Source organism: Hippocampus zosterae, chromosome 19 (genome assembly GCF_025434085.1).
Source record: "Hippocampus zosterae strain Florida chromosome 19, ASM2543408v3, whole genome shotgun sequence".
NCBI classification, from domain to species: Eukaryota; Metazoa; Chordata; class Actinopteri; order Syngnathiformes; family Syngnathidae; genus Hippocampus; species Hippocampus zosterae.
Genome location: NC_067469.1, coordinates 10,930,788 through 10,948,221, shown reverse-complemented (window position 1 = coordinate 10,948,221; position 17,434 = coordinate 10,930,788). Strand labels below are relative to the sequence as shown.

Genomic DNA, 17,434 nt, shown 5'->3' with positions numbered 1-17,434 from the left:
GACAGACATTTTGAATCGGCACAAGCGGCTGTATCCGTAGGGTCGGAGGGGAGGGTGTAAAGGGGGGCGGGGGCTTAAAAAAAAACTCTAGGTCTCCTTTAAAATCCCTCTTCCCCCGCCCACTTTTTTCACCACACATTCCCACTTACGATTATGTTCCCTCCTCGCCACTACATTCCTTTGCGCTGCTCTTAGCCCATAAAATCTCTTTTTCACCTTGACATCGATGTTGCTGCCGGATGAAATTTGAAATGACCGGAGTAAACTTGGTGAATACTTCCTCGGACAGGTAAAGTGAACGTAACTGAAAGTCCTTCAGAGCTTTAGTGTGTAGTCAGTAGTGAACAAGGCTACATTTGTATGACCAAATGGTATTATTGGCATTATCGAGAGATTGTTAACCAGTATTTGCTGGAGTTCATTACAGTGTTCCAAAGAAAGGAACTGCCGTATCCATGTCAAAGTGTGCATTAGGAAAAGTCATGACCATTTCCAGTTTAAGGCAAACTATTGTGACAGGATCCAATGACGATGTCGAGCATGTTTCGATTGAGAAGGGGTAGCTTTACACATAGCTTCCCACCCACACAACTTTCTCATGCTTCACCACCAAATATACCGGTTGTTTAGTTTTCTTGTAAACGTAAAATATGGGCCCTCGGGGTAGCGACCAACCATGCGTTTCCCTGTGTGAATTAATCTGCTTGGGGACATTCATATATTTTTGGACATTTATTTTTTAATCAGTGTGATTAACATTATCATCAATTATTTTTTTTTCAGATTGCAGTCAACTAACACGTGAGCTATAACTACAAAAACGTGTTGTAATGACTAATAATCTTATTGGTAATAGTTATAAACCGTTATGTGAATGTAGACATTTATTTTTGAGAATTATTAGTTATTAATTATTCACTCATAGTTATGCCAAAATATATCACGATTCACTTAAAAGCAAATCCCTTTTATTCAATACTTATTCGTATAAATACTTTGTGGGCTAAAATGTTCACATTTTATTTGTGATTCATGAATGACTCATGACTATATTTAGTTTGCATGTTTGTTTGAAGTGTTTGTTCAACATGCTTCTATAGACCTTTCAACTAGTTCACTCAAAAAAGTATTGAAATGAAAATACTCAGTCAATATACGTTGGATTTTGGATGCATTAATTTTTTTTGTCACATTTTATCCATCAAACCAGCGACATTACTGCGTCTCAAGATCTGGTAATGAAAAGCAATTCAGTTGCCTACATTGTCATTTGATTTTTTTTTCCTTGACTAATCCCTTACAGTAACTCAGAAGTGATGAGGAAAACAATTAAACAAAGGAACAGAATACATCTAAGCATTAGGAAGTTGTTTTCTGTTTTTTCCAGTTGGCTATTGCCAAAAGCTCTGCTAAGCTCATGGAATTTACTCACTTGAAAACAGTAGGCCGACTTTAATAATTCTGTGAAGCACATCAATTTTAAGACCGTTTCAACTGAAACAGTAATGGTTCTTCAGAAATCAGCAGGCCTGCTTGTCTGGTCATATGAGTGTGCATTCCTAGTCTAATTGACCAGTATTTGTTTTCACATGAATATGATTAATCAATTTATAAAGGGGAAAGCAATATCCACAGATGTCTGCATCGTGGCAATATTAAAAGACGGAACAACAAAGACTTGGGGGTTTTGTGCTGAATAATGGGATATTTCTGTTGGAGAGGCTCAGCTATCAACAGCTGTCTCTGATTATTCTGAGAATGTGGGGCTTTTGTGCACAGTATGTGATGACTTCTTCAAATCCTTTTCCTCTCTCAGTTGAACTCCTTTGGCAATGTCGCAGCCCCCTCTCTGATGAGACGATGAGAACCCACACTCGTGGGGCCCCCACAGTCTTCCTCTTAAGTCTGCTGTTGCTCCTGCTCTCTCCGACTGCAGCAGACCCAAGTGGGGGAATCCCCTTCATGGAAGGCAACTACAATGGGCACCCAATGCTGTATTTCGATCGAACGGACATTGTAGAACTTCAGATGGCTGCCGGAAGCACTCATAGGGAGATGGCAAGACGGATCCGCGAGGCCGGGGAAACTATGCTGGAACGCCCAGAAGAGTACCTGCCTCCCTGGAGCCCAATAGAATTCAGTGCCAGATGGAATGAGGTTTATGGAAACAACCTAGGTGTGCTCTCCATGTTTTGCCTGCTGTACCCACATAGAGCTGGAGCAGTGGATCTTGCCAAAGACTACATGGAGAGGATGGCAGCTCAGCCTAGTTGGTACATTTTCATCCTGTTTAATTATCTAATTTCTGAAAATAATATCTCATGCCAGAAAAGTCTTGATAAAAATAAGTTAGTCAAAGTATTGCTCCATAACTGACAGGTGTCTTTTGTTGCCCAAGCTTTGTCCTGTTCATTGATTTATTGAATGAATAGATCGTTGTCAATGCTAAGCATAAATCTTATTTTCAGATTTGTATTTTATCTCTTGTAGACTAATTTTACACTGTGAGGTGAAAAAGAAAGTTTTCCGAGAGTTGAAAAATAACCAATTGTAAAGCTGAGATAAGATAAGAAAGTGAGCAGATGATAAAATACGTAATGTCATCACACAACATTGATCTTGGCCAGCATAACCATTTGGAATGTCCAGAAGAAGAAAAATAACCACTGGTAAAAATAAAAGAAAGGAAAACAGTAGTTGATGACAATTTGAGAGCTCACCTGAACTCAACTATCTATATAGAGCACTTTAAAACAACCGTCGCTGCATACAAAGTGCTGTGAATTGACCATAATTAATCATACTACAACAACGACTGTTAAAACAATAGATTAACGACAAAAGACAGTGAAACACCACAAAACACGAAAACAATACAGTCTACCAAAAATCATAAACCAAAACATAATTCATTTTCTCACATCTTGGTATACTGCAGGCCAAATGCTTAAAAAACATTTTAAAAGTCAGTAATGGTCAAGTTATTCCTCTGTGGGGAAAAACATGCTGAATATAAATCATGCACTGCATGCATAATAAAACCATCAAATTATGATTACACATTGTCTATTTATTTAATTTTCGAACATGTTGGTATACTGAAGGCCAAATGCTACAATTTTCTTTTTCTACTCGTGCAAGTCAATACTCCATGATACTTTTGGAAAAATGCTACATTTGTAGCATTTAGCCGACAAGTATCTTCGAACATAGTTGCTAGGATGTTTGAAGGTATCTGCGAGAACGTTTGAACATACTCGCAAATATGTGCGAATCTACTCACAAGTACTCGCTTTCCTTTTCCGTACTATGGTTATCACACTTTCCATCTTATCCATCACTCATTCCCCTGTGTGGTGGCATCCCCTCTAAAAATACAAAAACGCGTGAAAAGAATTTATTTCAGGCTATTTTATTTTTTAGGATGTTATACTTTTGACATCCCATTAATTGTTTTTAATAATGGGTTAATATCATGTTCAGTTCACCTAGCATTTTTTTTTTTTTTTTTGTGAGATTCAGTAACAATGCATTGTTCCATGATTAGGCTTTGGTACAGGAAATATGTTTCACAGCTGTTTCCAAAACCCTGTCTCCACCACTGAAAGGAAATGAAACACGCAGATGTGAATCATGTGATTATGAGTTGCCCATTTCAGTTTAATGGAAGACTAAGACTGGGTCGCCTCTGAATGCAAATGTACAGTGTTGTGCTTATTACACCCCAAAAAAAAATTACAATCAGTTGTGACGGCCCGGTGGTCGACTAGTTAGCTCGTCTGCCTCACAGTGCAGCAGTACAGGGTTAGATTCCGGCTCCGGCCTTCCTCTGGAGTTGGCAAGCGTGGGTTTTCTCCGGGTACTCCGGTTTCCTCCAACTTTCCAAAAACATGTTTGGCAGGTTCATTTAACACTCTAAATTGTCCTGAGGTGTGAGTACGGATGGATGTCCGTCTATGTGTGCCCTGCGACTGGCTGATAACCAGCTCAGGGTGTACCCCGTTCTTTCGCAACCGCTGTAGCTGTAACAAAGTGCTTGAAAGAACATCCATCCATCCATCCATCCTTTATCTGATCCACTTTATCCTCACGAGAGTCGAGGGCGTGCTGGAGCCCATTCCAGCTGTCTGCGGGCAGTAGGCAGGGGACACCCTGAACTGGTTGCCAGCCAATCGCAGGGCACACGTGGACCTACAAGCATTCGCGCTCACACTCACACATCGGGACAATTTAGAGCAAGGGTGCCAATACGTCGATCTCGATCGACCGAGAGCCAGCAGACTGGTCCCAAGTTGACCGCGAGGGATTTTAGGAGGAAATGGGTAGGCGGTAAGGGTGTGGAAAATAATCGATATTAATCGATACATCGATGCGCACGTCCGCGATCCGAGTGCATCGGCTCATTCACTGGGGACGACGCGATTTACGGGTGAAATCGCGATTCATCACGATGCATTGATGGGTATCGGTGAAATCGCGATTCATCACGATGCATTGATGGGTATCGGTAAAATCCGATTCAATCGCCGTTTTATTCATGTTAAACGTCACATATCTGCCCTTTCCTAGGCGCAATGAATGCACCATCATTGCTTTGCGTTTGGTGTTGAATACGGACGGTAGCCGTGCGTCACATACAGTCCAGTACACAACGAGCGAAACATTATGGAAGTTAGCGCACGCAGCAGCAAGGAAACTACTATATTTAATGCAGCCGCAACATTCAAATCTTATGTTTGGAAATACTACGGTTTCGAAAAGAAAGATGGAAAGCTTGATAAAACTTGCAAGGAATGTCGCACTAAGAAGCCATACAACGGCAGCACCACAAATATGCAGACCCACTTAAACCGATGGCACCAGATCACCGACAAGTTTCCCTCCCGCTTCCCCGCCCAGTTCCTCGTCGGACACCAGAGAAACTCTTGGTAAACCAGGTCAGGATCAGAAAAAAACTGCCTCTTATTTTGGGAGTCCCCTTGCAACTCACTGTGACCGCGCAATGGCTATAACTAAGGCCACTGCTTATTTCATATGCAAAGACCTCCAGCCTTAGCGTGGTGGACAACGAGGGTTTCAGACAGCTCGTGCACGTTTTGTAACCCAGGTATAAAATACCAGACAGGTCTGTGTTCACTTACAAACATATTCCCGATGTGTACAACAAAGTGAGAAGTGAGATTACTGTGTCGCTGAACAGTGCGCAAAGAGTTGCACTTACAGTGGATGGGTGGACATCTTGCGCTATAGATTCATATACATATATATATCATTATTATATTTCATATAAGACACTCAGTGAGAATAGTCTGTTTGTGTTTACACTATAGCAACAGCTGTGAGTCTCAGGTGCCAAATTGTTTACATTTTCTTTGCACAAAACCCAATTGTGAAAGGGCTTAAATAAGTTGTTTTACACGTTCTACTGTTTATTAGGAATAAAGTGGTATCCTTTTTGTAATACCATACTGAATTCCATCTTTTTAAAAGCATTTTTTCTTTGCTTATTTGCATCATGTTTAATTGTACAATATCGCAACAAATTGCATTGTATCGTATCGGATCGCATTGATTTGAACTTAATGTGTATCGAATCGTATCGCATCGTATCGCCGGAAAATTCCGTGTATCGTTTAAGTATCGCATCGCTGGCAGTGGATCGTGATGTGTATCGAATCGTCCTCAGTGCTGAGATTCACATCCCTAGTAGGCGGTGGATTTGTGCGTCTGTGTGTTTCGGTTTCGTTCATGTTAGGGGCCGTTCCGGCTGTTGCCCATCATGGCATGCGTGCATGTGTATGCGCGCGTGTGCATGGTTCGGCGCCGGCGTGCATGCGTGTGTATATGCTTGCATGTGCGCAATCGTGTCAATTGTGAGAGGTTAGTCCCTTCAAAAGTCGATCTTTGGTCAAAAACGTTGGCCACCCCTGTTTAGAGTGTTCTACTAACCTGCCATGCATGTTTTTTGGAATGTGGGAGGTTTTCTCGGGGTACTCTGGTGAGTACCCCGAGAAAACCCACACAGGCACAGGGAGAACATGCAAACTCCACACAAGGGAACCCAAAGTCTCTATATTTTATTCATCATAAAATATGATGGTGATAGTCCCACATTGCACCAATCATGCAAACATGCAAACTCCAGACAGGAAGCATGGAGCCGGAATCGAACGTTGTACCTCTGCACTGTGAGGCCGACACGCTAACCAGTTGATCACGGGCCGCCACTTTACAGAGCCATTAACCTAAAGCAGTGTTTCTCAAATATTGGGGCGCGACCCCCTGGGGGGGCGCCAGGCTCCGTCAAGGGGCACGTGTTTGACCTCGGGGAACATGCTTTTTGATTTATTTATTTATTTTTTTACTGTCCTAAAATAACATGCAGTTGCACCTCCACTACGTTAGGGGGCAGTGACGCTCTCATTGGCAGAGTTTGCGCAGGGAGCATTCTCAGGGAGGAAATATGACGAGGCGTATGTAGCGCTTGGCTTTGATGTGATTGTGGTCGCAGACGAGGAAAGATCAATGTGCTTACTGTGTCTAAAAGTTTTGGTAGCGGACAGCATGAAGCCAAATAAATTAAGGCGTCACTTAAAGACATTACACCCCAAACATGCCGATAACCTGCTTTAGTTTTTTTCAGCGAAAACATGCCGAATATTGCCAACAATCATGCCGCTTTGTGACTGCTACTTCAGTAAACTAAAATACAGGTCCCGGCTACACATTGAGCGGGAGCTGAGAGTTGCTGTGTCCTGCTTCGAAAAGCTGTGCATTGCAAAACGTGCTCATTGTAGCCATTAATCCAGACATCATCTTTGATTTAAAAAAAAAAAAAAAAAGCACAAATTCTTTTATATATCTGGTCAAAGTTTTTTTTTTAATATTGTGCTCCTGAGATAATGTTGGTGATTAGTTTGAATGCATTATTAGTTATTGATTTTATGTAAATGTATTTTTCAGTATCGTATGGTTTGATATGCTGAGATAATGTTGGTGATTAGTTTGAATGCATTATTAGTTATTGATTTTATGTAAATGTATTTTTCAGTATCGTATGGTTTGATATGCTGAGATAATGTTGGTGATTAGTTTGAATGCATTATTAGTTATTGATTTTATGTAAATGTATTTTTCAGTATCGTATGGTTTGATATGGTCAGTCAAAAAAAAATGTATTGTTAAATTAAGGATTTAACGTTATTTTAAGTAATATAATATAACAGCACATAACATACGGACAGTCATGCAATCGTAACCACTTTTTCCTTCGTATGCTTTGCTGTTTGAAGCAATTCAAGATCAAAGAGGAGAGAATCAAAGTGTCCTTTTACCAGTGAATCAGAGATGTCATGCTCAAAATGTGCACACGTCTGCTACAAGCTAAGTTTGAGAGTAAACAAGAAGCTGTAGTGTCCATTGACAAAAAAAGTGATCGGTTCACTTCTCCTGTCCCATGTAAATCCGCTTCAATTCCAAGCGGCGACTCTCATTTCAATTTGACGGTGCACACGCATGTCTCCTTTCAGTCAGATGTTGCTGGTTTGATTCCCGGAAAGTCCCCCAACACTCTGCAACTGGAGATAGATGGGAGGCTTGCATCACGAAAGGCATCAACTGTGAAAACTCTGCCAGATGAATCATATGAATGACTCACATTGGCGAGCTCTTTTAGGAGGAGCCTTCACTACTACTTAACAAACCAAACTCATAGCTGTGCTGATAAAAAAAAATCCTCTTTTGTCCTGCAGGTTGGTGAAAGATGCCCCCTGGGATGAAGTTCCTGTGGCACACTCTTTGGTTGGGTTTGCCACAGCTTATGACTTCCTGTTTGAATACTTGAGCAAGGATCAACAGGAGCGATTTCTCCAGGTGATCGGCAAGATATCTCATCTTATGTATGAGAAATCCTATAGCCGTGGCTGGGGATTTCAATACCTACACAACCATCAGCCAACTAATTGTGTGGCTTTGCTCACAGGAAGCCTGGTTTATATGACTCAAGGTCAGTAAGAATGTGTTCATGTGTCTTTTTAGCCTACAGGATGTTATAGTGGCAACCAATGAAAAAAGTGCTTGATATTTGATGAATTGACCTTATTCCTCATCACGTTGCTTATACTGCATATATTCCACAAATGTATACCTTGGGCCACGTTACATGATTGCAGCAAGTTTGGTTTGGTGGTGGTAGGTTGGAGTTGAATCAGGGTAGTCAAAATCTTGATACTCATATTTTTATTTTGCAAAATTCCTAATGTTTTCCTCTTGGATACACAACATGTTATTAGCCTTGAGTTATTCATAGTGATGCATGACATAAAAATGTCGATGTATACAGATAATCAATAATTTCCCGCTTTGTATGGCTGATACCGATACTGATAATAATAATTATTATTTTTTGTACATTGCAAATATATCTGTTGTTGCAGTTTAAAAGAACAAACAAATTCAATCCCACTTCCAACTAATGTAGCGCCGTCCGAGGATGATATAAGTGAACGGGAGCCAATACACGTGTGCGCTCGTGAAAATGTTTACCCCCGGTATAAGTATTTATAATAAATATTGTCAAGGAGACTTGGGCTGGTTGTACGTATACAACGTATCCTTTTTTTCACCACAGGGAGAATTTTGGGCACAGCATAAGGCCCTGGTACAAAGATAACACGAAAGCTGTGTTGACAAATGCCTCAAGCTTTACTTCTTTTGGATGTATTCACACCGACACTGTTTGGTCTGTCGGTTTTATTTCCCATATCGGTCCGGGCCTTTTATTGAGGTGTGAATCCACATGAACGAATGCTTGTGCGGACTAAACAAACTGACCAAGAGCCACTTTTTGAGGTGGTCTTGGTGCTCTTCCAAACTGACTAGGTACGGTTCGCTACAGGTCAGAGTAGAAACCACTGCCGATCCGCATTAAAAGAGAGAGACCTCGAGACAACTTCGACACCTTACTGTGAGGATACATTACTGTCATGTTTATGATGACATAATACGGAAAACGATGACCATTAAAGATCTCTCATACCGGGTCCTGCTCATACACATTGTCGGAGATCTCCCGCCAGAAGTGGTTAGATGATGGGCGGCTTTCACCCCCGCCAAGAAGATTCTGCACGACAAGCCCAGGGTCAGGTTTAGATTACTGTATCCACCGAAATTACGTATTTTACGACGGAAAGGAAAAGCTCTTTACGGATCTGGAGGAAGCCCGGCTGTATGGCGAATGTCACTTCGGGAATTCAACCCGAGGCTGAGAGGGGAGGTTCAACATAAGAGAACATTTAATGCATTGGACCTTTTTTTTCCACACCAGGGAAAAGCGGTTTTGGAGGACTTTGACGAGAGGATCATACGGGTAACTCTGGAATGCAGCTTTTCCCAAACGATAACATATAGATATATGGTTGTCTTGCATAATTATTGCTCATAGAATTATTTGGTATGGAAGGATGGCCTATTGTGTTAAAGGGCCTCAAGTTAGTTTTAATTGTAATTGTCAGTCAATTTGATCAGTAAGGCTTTGTATTATATCTGCTGGTTTTGGTACGCATGGTTCAGTAGTGCTTGCCTGAGGTGATGACTAGATGGAAAAGGTAATGGGGAGGGTGTGGTGGGTCCGGGAGGATTTTCCGTGCCCTTGTCCTGGTTCTTGCAGTGTGCAAGTCCTCGAGAGTGAGTAGAGCAGTCCCACAGATTTTTTTTTTGCAGTCCTAACTTTGTCCGTTGCAGTCGGATTTTGTCCTTTATTGTGACGGCCCCAAACCAAACTGTGATGGAGGAACGCAGAACGGATTCGATGACTGCTGTGTAGAACTGTCTAAGCAGCTCCTGTGGCAGGCCGTGCTTCCTTAGCAGCCTCAGGAAGTACATCCTCTGCTGGGCCTTTTTCAGGATGAAGTTCATGTTGGCCTCCCACTTCATGTCCTGAGAGACTGATTCCCAAGAACTTGAAGGTCTTGACGGTTGACACAGGGCAGTTGGATATATATATATATACAAATACAAGTTATTGGATGTATGGACAACTTTAAATATGACACGGCAAGAAAAAAAAAATCTTCTGACTTTGGTACAGGCAGCTTGGATTAATTTTCCCACTCCTGCCAATCGTGTTAATGGTGGTCGGTGTCTCCCAATGGGCGCTGCAACCGACCGGTACCCATTTCGCCCTTTGCCCGAAGTCAGCGACCCTAAACAGGATAGGCGGTGTTGAAAATGGATGCATGTAATTTACAGTGCATCTGTACATACTATTTTCTACAAATAGGTACAGGCAGTTCAAGTTCACATATGACCAGGTCCCTTTACACATTGACAAAAAAGAGAGAAATAATACAGCATTGCTCAGTGATCATTCAAATAGCCATGAAGTTCATATTTCATGACATGTCATTCACCCTTTCATGTACCCTGTAACCTGATAACATGATAAACTGTCCACTGTCATGGCTGCTGTCCAAGAAAGGGTTAATATTTCTGTTGTCTCCATTTTTCCTCATAAAATGTCGTCAAGGTATTGCAGGAGATAGCGTGACTATCAAGACAGACTGGTAAATGAAGAACTTGTCGCTCCTGTGCAACATGAAGTCATTCATAAAATATTTTGTGCTCCCATCATGTTGTTGGCCTTGTACTGATGTGGATTATATTGCCATTTTTTGTTTTTTTCTTTTGGGTTTTCTTCATTTGAAGCTGATGCATCGTGCTTTGAGTTGTATTCCTCCAAATCTGCAGATACATCCACATCTATCTGCTTAAAGGTGCTCTGTTAAATACTGTCTCTGACAAAGTCTCCTCTTCAGTCTTTTCCGCGATGAAAGATGCACTCATGGCTTCATCACAGAGAGAAATGAGAGCACGAACTTTCTGCAGCCCATTCAGGGACTCTGAATGTACTGTAGAGGATGCATGTGCGAATCTGTACTTGACAGTCTGCTCACTAGTATTTATTCCCCAAATTTAACAATCCTGTGTTTTTTATTTTTTGTTTGTAGTTTGTAGATTTATTTTGCCATACAATACAAAAAAATATATATATATACGATTGCTTTCGAGACCCGGACCGAGTGTTTGCTTGACACCCATTTATAGTGTAAATGAACAGAATGTTAGTCTGAGTTAAACATGCTTGTTTTCAAGGTTATCTGCAGGAGGCTTACCTGTGGACAAAGCAGGTCTTGTCCATCATGGAGAAATCAATGGTTCTTCTTCAGGATGTCACAGACGGATCCCTGTATGAGGGAGTGGCCTATGGGACTTACACAACCCGCTCTCTGTTCCAGTACATGTTTCTGGTGCAGCGTCACTTTTCTATAGGCCACTTCGACCACCCTTGGCTCCTAAAACACTTCAATTTCCTGTACAGGACCATCCTTCCAGGTAATTTGCACATCGACATATCAATTTTGTTGCTTTATTTTCAACCTGTGTTGTTATAAAATGCACTTCGAATTTGTTCCTGTCGACAAAACTTTTTTTTTTTTTTAGGATTTCAGAGAACTGTTGCTATTGCTGATTCAAATTACAACTGGTTTTACGGACCGGAAAGCCAGCTGGTTTTCTTGGACCGTTTTGTAATGCGTAACGGTAGTGGGAACTGGCTGGCCAATATGATTCATCAAAACCGAGTGACAGATGGCGTTGGACAAGCTGGCAAAGGCCAGCGATGGTGTACTCTCCACACAGAATTCATCTGGTGAGCTTTGGAATATGTGTTTGCCTCTGCGTGCGTGTGTGTGTGTATATATATATATATCCATCTATCCATCCATTTTCTTATCCCCTTATCCTCATAAGGCTTGTTGGGGCCTATCCCAGCTGTCATCGGGCAGTAGGTGAGGGACACCCCGACCGGTTGTCAGCCAATCGCAGGGCGCACAAACAACCATACACGCGCTCACACTCACACCAACAGACTCTCAACTCAACTGTATTTATAGAGCACTTTTAAACAGCCCTCGCTGCATACAAAGTGCTGTACATGAAACAACTAACATATACAACAGTAAAGCAACAAATCGGTAACAAAGACGGTAGAAAGCACCAAACAGCAAAACCAAGAACAAATATGAGTCATGCTGAGTCAAATGCCAAAGAATACAAGTGAGTTTTGTTGTGGGTTTTGAAGATGCGCAGCGAGCAGGGTAATCCCCTCTGAGCCTCAGCCTCGTTCTCGGTACCTCCAATAATGTCTGGTCCGCAAACCTGAGGCGCCGGGCAGGTGTGTAGGGGCGGATGAGCTCGGAGAGGTAAGGTGGCGCGTGGTCATTTAGAGATTTAAGAACCCATCCCATGCTGCCCGCACACTAGTCACAAGTCTGTACCACCAGACCATTTGCACCCCCCCCCCCTCTCTCTTTATATATATTATACAGTCAAACCCCGGTTTTCGTCCATAATCCGTTCCAGAATGCTGTTCGAAAACCGAATTGTTTGAAAACCGAAACCATGTTTCCCATTGGAATCGGTGTAATCTTTTAAAATGCGTTCCAAGTCAAAACTTTTTTTAACCACTTTTCTTTACAATTTTACATCATAAACTGTACACATGTAATAAGAGAACGGGTAATATGTAAAATACTGTACAAACGAACTGCAATATGTTTTATTTTCATTGATTTTAACATTAATATTATAACATAAAAATCTCTCTTTCTGTCGTGGGGCGTGTGCGTATCCCAGCTGTCATCGGGCAGATGGTCTTTCGTTTTTAGGATGCTGCTGATGGTGGATTTCGGCATCCCAAACTCCTTAGCCAACATAGACACCCGCACATCTGACTCATATTTCGCAATCAAATCTTTCTTAAATTCTATAGTTTTGCGCACCATTTACCACTTCCACTTGCTTTCGTCTGTGTCATGAGGCTGATACACGATGCAAAAATAACCGTCCGATATTACGTAGTTCTCACCAAACACGTCTGCTTTAAAAAAATATATATACATTGAACAATACAAACTCGTCTGCTCACAATGGACGCTACATGGGGAAGCGTCTCACCAAACACGTCTGCTTTTTAAGATAAGATAAAAAAACCTTTATTAGTCTCACGATGGAGAAATTCCCAATTCACAGCAGCAAAGTTATGAAAGTAAGAAGTAGAACAACAAAATATAGGAGCTGCTGGAAAGGCAGCCACTCTCGCGGCGCCATTTTGAAGTCAAAATAACAAAAAAAACATAAGACAACACATAGGACACAGACAGTCGTTCAATCTTCACCAATTTTCTGCATACACTTTGTTGTCTGAAGCAGTTCTAGATGAAAGAGGAGAGGATCAAAGTGTCCTTTCTCCAGTGGATCAGAGACGTCATGCTGAAAATGTGCACACGTCTGCTACAAGCTAAGTTTTGAAAGCAAACACAAAGCTGTAGCATCCATTGACGAAAAGAGATTAGTTCACTTCTCCTGTCCCACGTAATCCGCTTCAAACTCCAAGCCGCGACTCCCAGCTTCAAATCCGCATCGGCACTCCGCGCCAACGCTCCTTTCTTCTCATCGTCGGCTTCTCAAGACCTCCATCCATCCAGCCGCAGACCGTTCAACAGCACCGATCTCTCCGCTGAACAAAGCGGGGCTGTGAAAAATGCTGCCCATTACAGGCGCAAGACACAAGCGCCCCGGGACTGTCCAGCAACGACAGTCAAATGGCGCCGACATTCCTCCAGTCAAAAACAGTGCTGGTATACCCATGCTGCTGAGAAGGCGCAACCACCAAGCACAGAGTCTCCTCCTTGATGAATGTCGTGGCCAAAAAATGCTGAAAAAGGTCCACATCAAGTCCACACGACGTAACAACAAACACAAAGTGACAAAAGAAACACAAAAAGAACAAAAAAAATCTTAATCTCTTAATCTTTATTGAACAATACAAACTCGTCTGCTCACAATGGATGCTGCACGAGAAAGTGTCTCACCAAACACGTCTGCTTTTTAAAAAAAAATCTTTATTGAACAATACAAACTCGTCTGCTCACAATGGACGCTACACAAGGAAACGTTTCACCAAACACGTCTGCTTTTTAAAAAAAAACTATATTGAACAATACAAAAACGTCAGCTCACAATGGACGCTACATGAGGAAGCGAAGTCGAGAAGAGTGAAGTGACGCATTCAAGTACGCTCAGTTTGTTTGAGAACCGAAATTTTTCGTCATCCGAGGCATAAAAAAATTGACATTTTTGGTCGGAAACCGAATTGGTCAAGAACCGAGACGTTCGAAAACCGAACCGAACCGAGGTTTCACTGTGTGTGTGTGTGTGTGTGTGTGTGTGTATATACATTTTTACATTATACACAACCCTCATTTATTGTGCAATAATCTAATCGTAACATGTATTTCTTACATATTTTGATGCATTTTTATGCTTTAGAAAACATGTCTGAATTTTTTTTGGGGGGGGGGGTGTGGAACGGATTAGGGCATTTACATGGAAAACACACCTCTACTTATACCATTTTCTTTTTCAGAAATTTCTTCCAGAACCAATTAATTTTATAAGTAGAGATACCACTGTATGTCATTTTAAATCTGTTTTACCCCCTAATATTCTCGTGGTCTTCACTTCTATTTTTGTTTTAGGTATGACCCGGGTCTTATTCCGAAGCCCCCATCGGATTTTGGGACATCTCAGCTGCATTATTTTGAGGACTGGGGTGTCGTGACATATGGCAGCGCTTTACCGACTGGCACCAACCACTCTTTTCTTTCCTTCAAGTCGGGGAAGCTGGGGGGACGTGCAATTTTTGATATTGTTCACAAGACCAAATACAAAGAATGGATTAAAGGGTGGAGAAACTTCAATGCTGGCCATGAACACCCTGATCAGAACACTTTCACCTTTGTGCCCAATGGGATTCCATTCATCACTGAGGCACTATACGGACCCAAATACACTTTGTTGAATAATGCAGTGTTGTTTGGTCCAGCCCTCACAGGGAGTTGTTTTAAGCCATGGGCTGGACAGGTAACAGAAGCCTGTGACTCCAAGTGGCTGAAATACAAAGCGGGGCCTGCTGCTGACGCTCGTGGCAAAATCGAAGCAGCCATGGAGAGGCAAGGAATGGTTTTCATTCGCGGGGAAGGGCATTCCGCCTACAATCCAGACCTGAAAATCCGAAAATTCCAGAGAAACATCCTCCTCCTTCACCCACAGCTTTTACTTGTGGTGGACCATATCCATTTGGATCTCGATAGTCCATCCAGGGCCATGAGCACATTCTTTCACAATACAGAACTGCCATTCAAGGATATAAAAGTCAACGACATGCACGGAGCATTTGTATCTCATGATCGAGACAAATATCAAATGTTCTGGATGGATGATACAGGTTACAGTCATCGAGGTGTCGTCGGTTACTGGCGTTATCCACGGGGGTATCCATATAATGGCTCGAATTATGTGAACGTCACAATGCCATTAAGATCTCCTCACACCCGAGTCGCTTACATATTTTTTGGACCGGGTGTGACTCTCGCCAGCGTCAGCCTGCGTGGTGATGACCAAAGAGTGGATATTTACCTGACCACCAAGGAGCACGCTTACACAATTTACCTGCTGACTGGCGAAGTCACCAGCAAGCCTCTCTTTGCCATGGTGATGATGGACCAAAAGAAGATCGTATTTGAGAAAAGGTCAGCTCCAGCCGACAGCTCACCTGCAGAAGTCGAGGAATATGTCAACCTGATGGAGGACAATCTTCAGCATGTCAAACCAGTCTTTCAGCAGATGGAGCGCCATATTCTTGGAAAGGTACTGAATACCGACAGCTTTCATAAGACTGCAGAACGCCTGCTTCAGTTCTCCGATAAAAAGAAAACGGAGGAGGTCATCGAGAAGATGTTCGCCTTGTCCAAGAAACAGGCCAAGGACAAGATGGGAAAGAAAATGAACCTTGGAGAGAAGCTCTCGGAAAATCTGCCTGACATTTTTACACAGATCGAGATCAGTGAAAAGAAAGTGAGGCAGAGGACATCGAAGCGCGTATATGAGGACAGTCCAGAAGAGGGAGATACAGACTCGCAAGCCTTTATAGAATATGCAGATAGCCATAAAAACAGGAAGGGCGGCTTTGTGAAAGGCCGAAAATTCAAAGAGGTCAATATGTTGGTGACGACCGGGAACGAGCGCGTCGCCAGCACGGCCTCTTCCATAAGACTGTTTCTCCTCTTGAACACGGCCACTTTCTTTTTGCTACTGGCGGTCTTATTGACTCGCTTTCACAGAGGCCGGAGCATACACACACAGAGATGTTTTTATACCATCCTCACGATCGACTGCCTGATCTTACTGTACCTCTACTCATCCTGCTCTCACATTCAATGTTAACATCATGAGTGGGCTTCTCGAGCTGGAAAGGCGAGTCGCAACCCACCAAGTGAAACTCTTTGGGTGGCATTGATGACAGGCAGTGTTGGGCAAGGTCATTTCCGATGCAAACTAGTTCAAAGTTGAGTTTTTTCATGAACCTGTCCAGTTTTTTACAATATACAGGTATATATACTGTATATATGAAAAAACAAATTACCTGAACTAAGATTATCGGTTCAAAAAGGATCTAGTTCTGTTTTTTTTTCACCCTGCAACCTCATGAGGAAAAACTTGTTGCTTGAATGCTCTTTTATGAAAAAATTAAAATCAAAACAGGAATCTAGACTTTAATGTGCTAGCTCAAATGCAATCTAAATTGGGAACCATGCCGAGGTAGGAAATGAGCTTTCACACAAACACACTCGAACCAAAACCGCTCTCTGTTCGGCTCGATATGATCACAGGACCCACAGGCAGACGCAATGAACTCAGAACAGGTTTTATTGTCAGGAAGAGGGACGGTGTCATGGGAATTTGACATATAACAGCGCTAAATGGAAGTAACTGTTCGTACTATTGAATGCTGACCAGTTATTTTGCGGATAAGCAAAGTTGCCTGCACATGCACTAGTCTGTACTCTGTGTAGCTGCTCAAAATGCTGATTGCGCTTACCTTCACCACCTCCCAACACGATAAATTGAGAGCGCAAGACGTGGAGGGGGGGAAGACTCTTGACAGATCTGTGAATGGTGTCCCTCTATGTTTTTATTTCTTTCTCAAATAAATCTCATCGTTTTTTATAATACTTGTTGTCTTGGCTTCCCTGGACAAGACAACAGGTTGAAGAGTCAGTGTACAGCAAGGCTAGAACTTAGCAGCTAGGCAGCATCGAGTACGGCTGGGAAGGTAGCTGACGAAAAGGCAACGGGTGGCTTATCAGACTCTCCTGACTGCTGCAGAGGAGCGTGTGGCTGACGAGGTGAAGACTGCCAGGTGTGTCGGTGAGACAGGTGCAATGATTGGGGAGACGTCCAGCCCACACTGAATTAAGGTAAAGGTCGCCAAAAACAACAGAGTGAGGAGACACACAGTAGGTTGCTGAGGACA

General features: G+C 42.4%; 1 protein-coding gene across 2 annotated transcripts; it reads left to right on the top strand.

The window, feature by feature from the left end:
• Positions 1 to 119: 119 nt before the first annotated feature.
• Positions 120 to 17,126, top strand: dse (dermatan sulfate epimerase). 2 transcript variants are annotated; one of them, XM_052052134.1, is made up of 6 exons: positions 120 to 289; positions 1,817 to 2,273; positions 7,752 to 8,005; positions 11,152 to 11,391; positions 11,500 to 11,707; positions 14,598 to 17,126. In XM_052052134.1, the coding sequence occupies exons 2-6, from the start codon at positions 1,861 to 1,863 to the stop codon at positions 16,342 to 16,344; spliced, it is 2,862 nt and encodes a 953-aa protein (XP_051908094.1). In that variant the 5' UTR covers positions 120 to 289; positions 1,817 to 1,860; the 3' UTR covers positions 16,345 to 17,126. The 2 variants fall into 2 exon arrangements, with proteins under 2 accessions (XP_051908094.1, XP_051908095.1); XM_052052135.1 differs by lacking the exon at positions 120 to 289 and having other exon boundaries at positions 2,121 to 2,269.
• The last annotated feature ends 308 nt before the right edge of the window (positions 17,127 to 17,434 follow it).

Excerpts from the sequence above, each read along its gene's own strand:
- dse (XM_052052134.1), top strand. The coding sequence starts at position 1,861 with ATGAGAACCCACACTCGTGGGGCCCCCACAGTCTTCCTCTTAAGTCTG. Across the intron at positions 2,274-7,751 it reads ATGGCAGCTCAGCCTAGTTG|GTTGGTGAAAGATGCCCCCT; the intron begins GTACATTTTCAT and ends TTTGTCCTGCAG. Across the intron at positions 11,708-14,597 it reads CTCCACACAGAATTCATCTG|GTATGACCCGGGTCTTATTC; the intron begins GTGAGCTTTGGA and ends TTTTTGTTTTAG.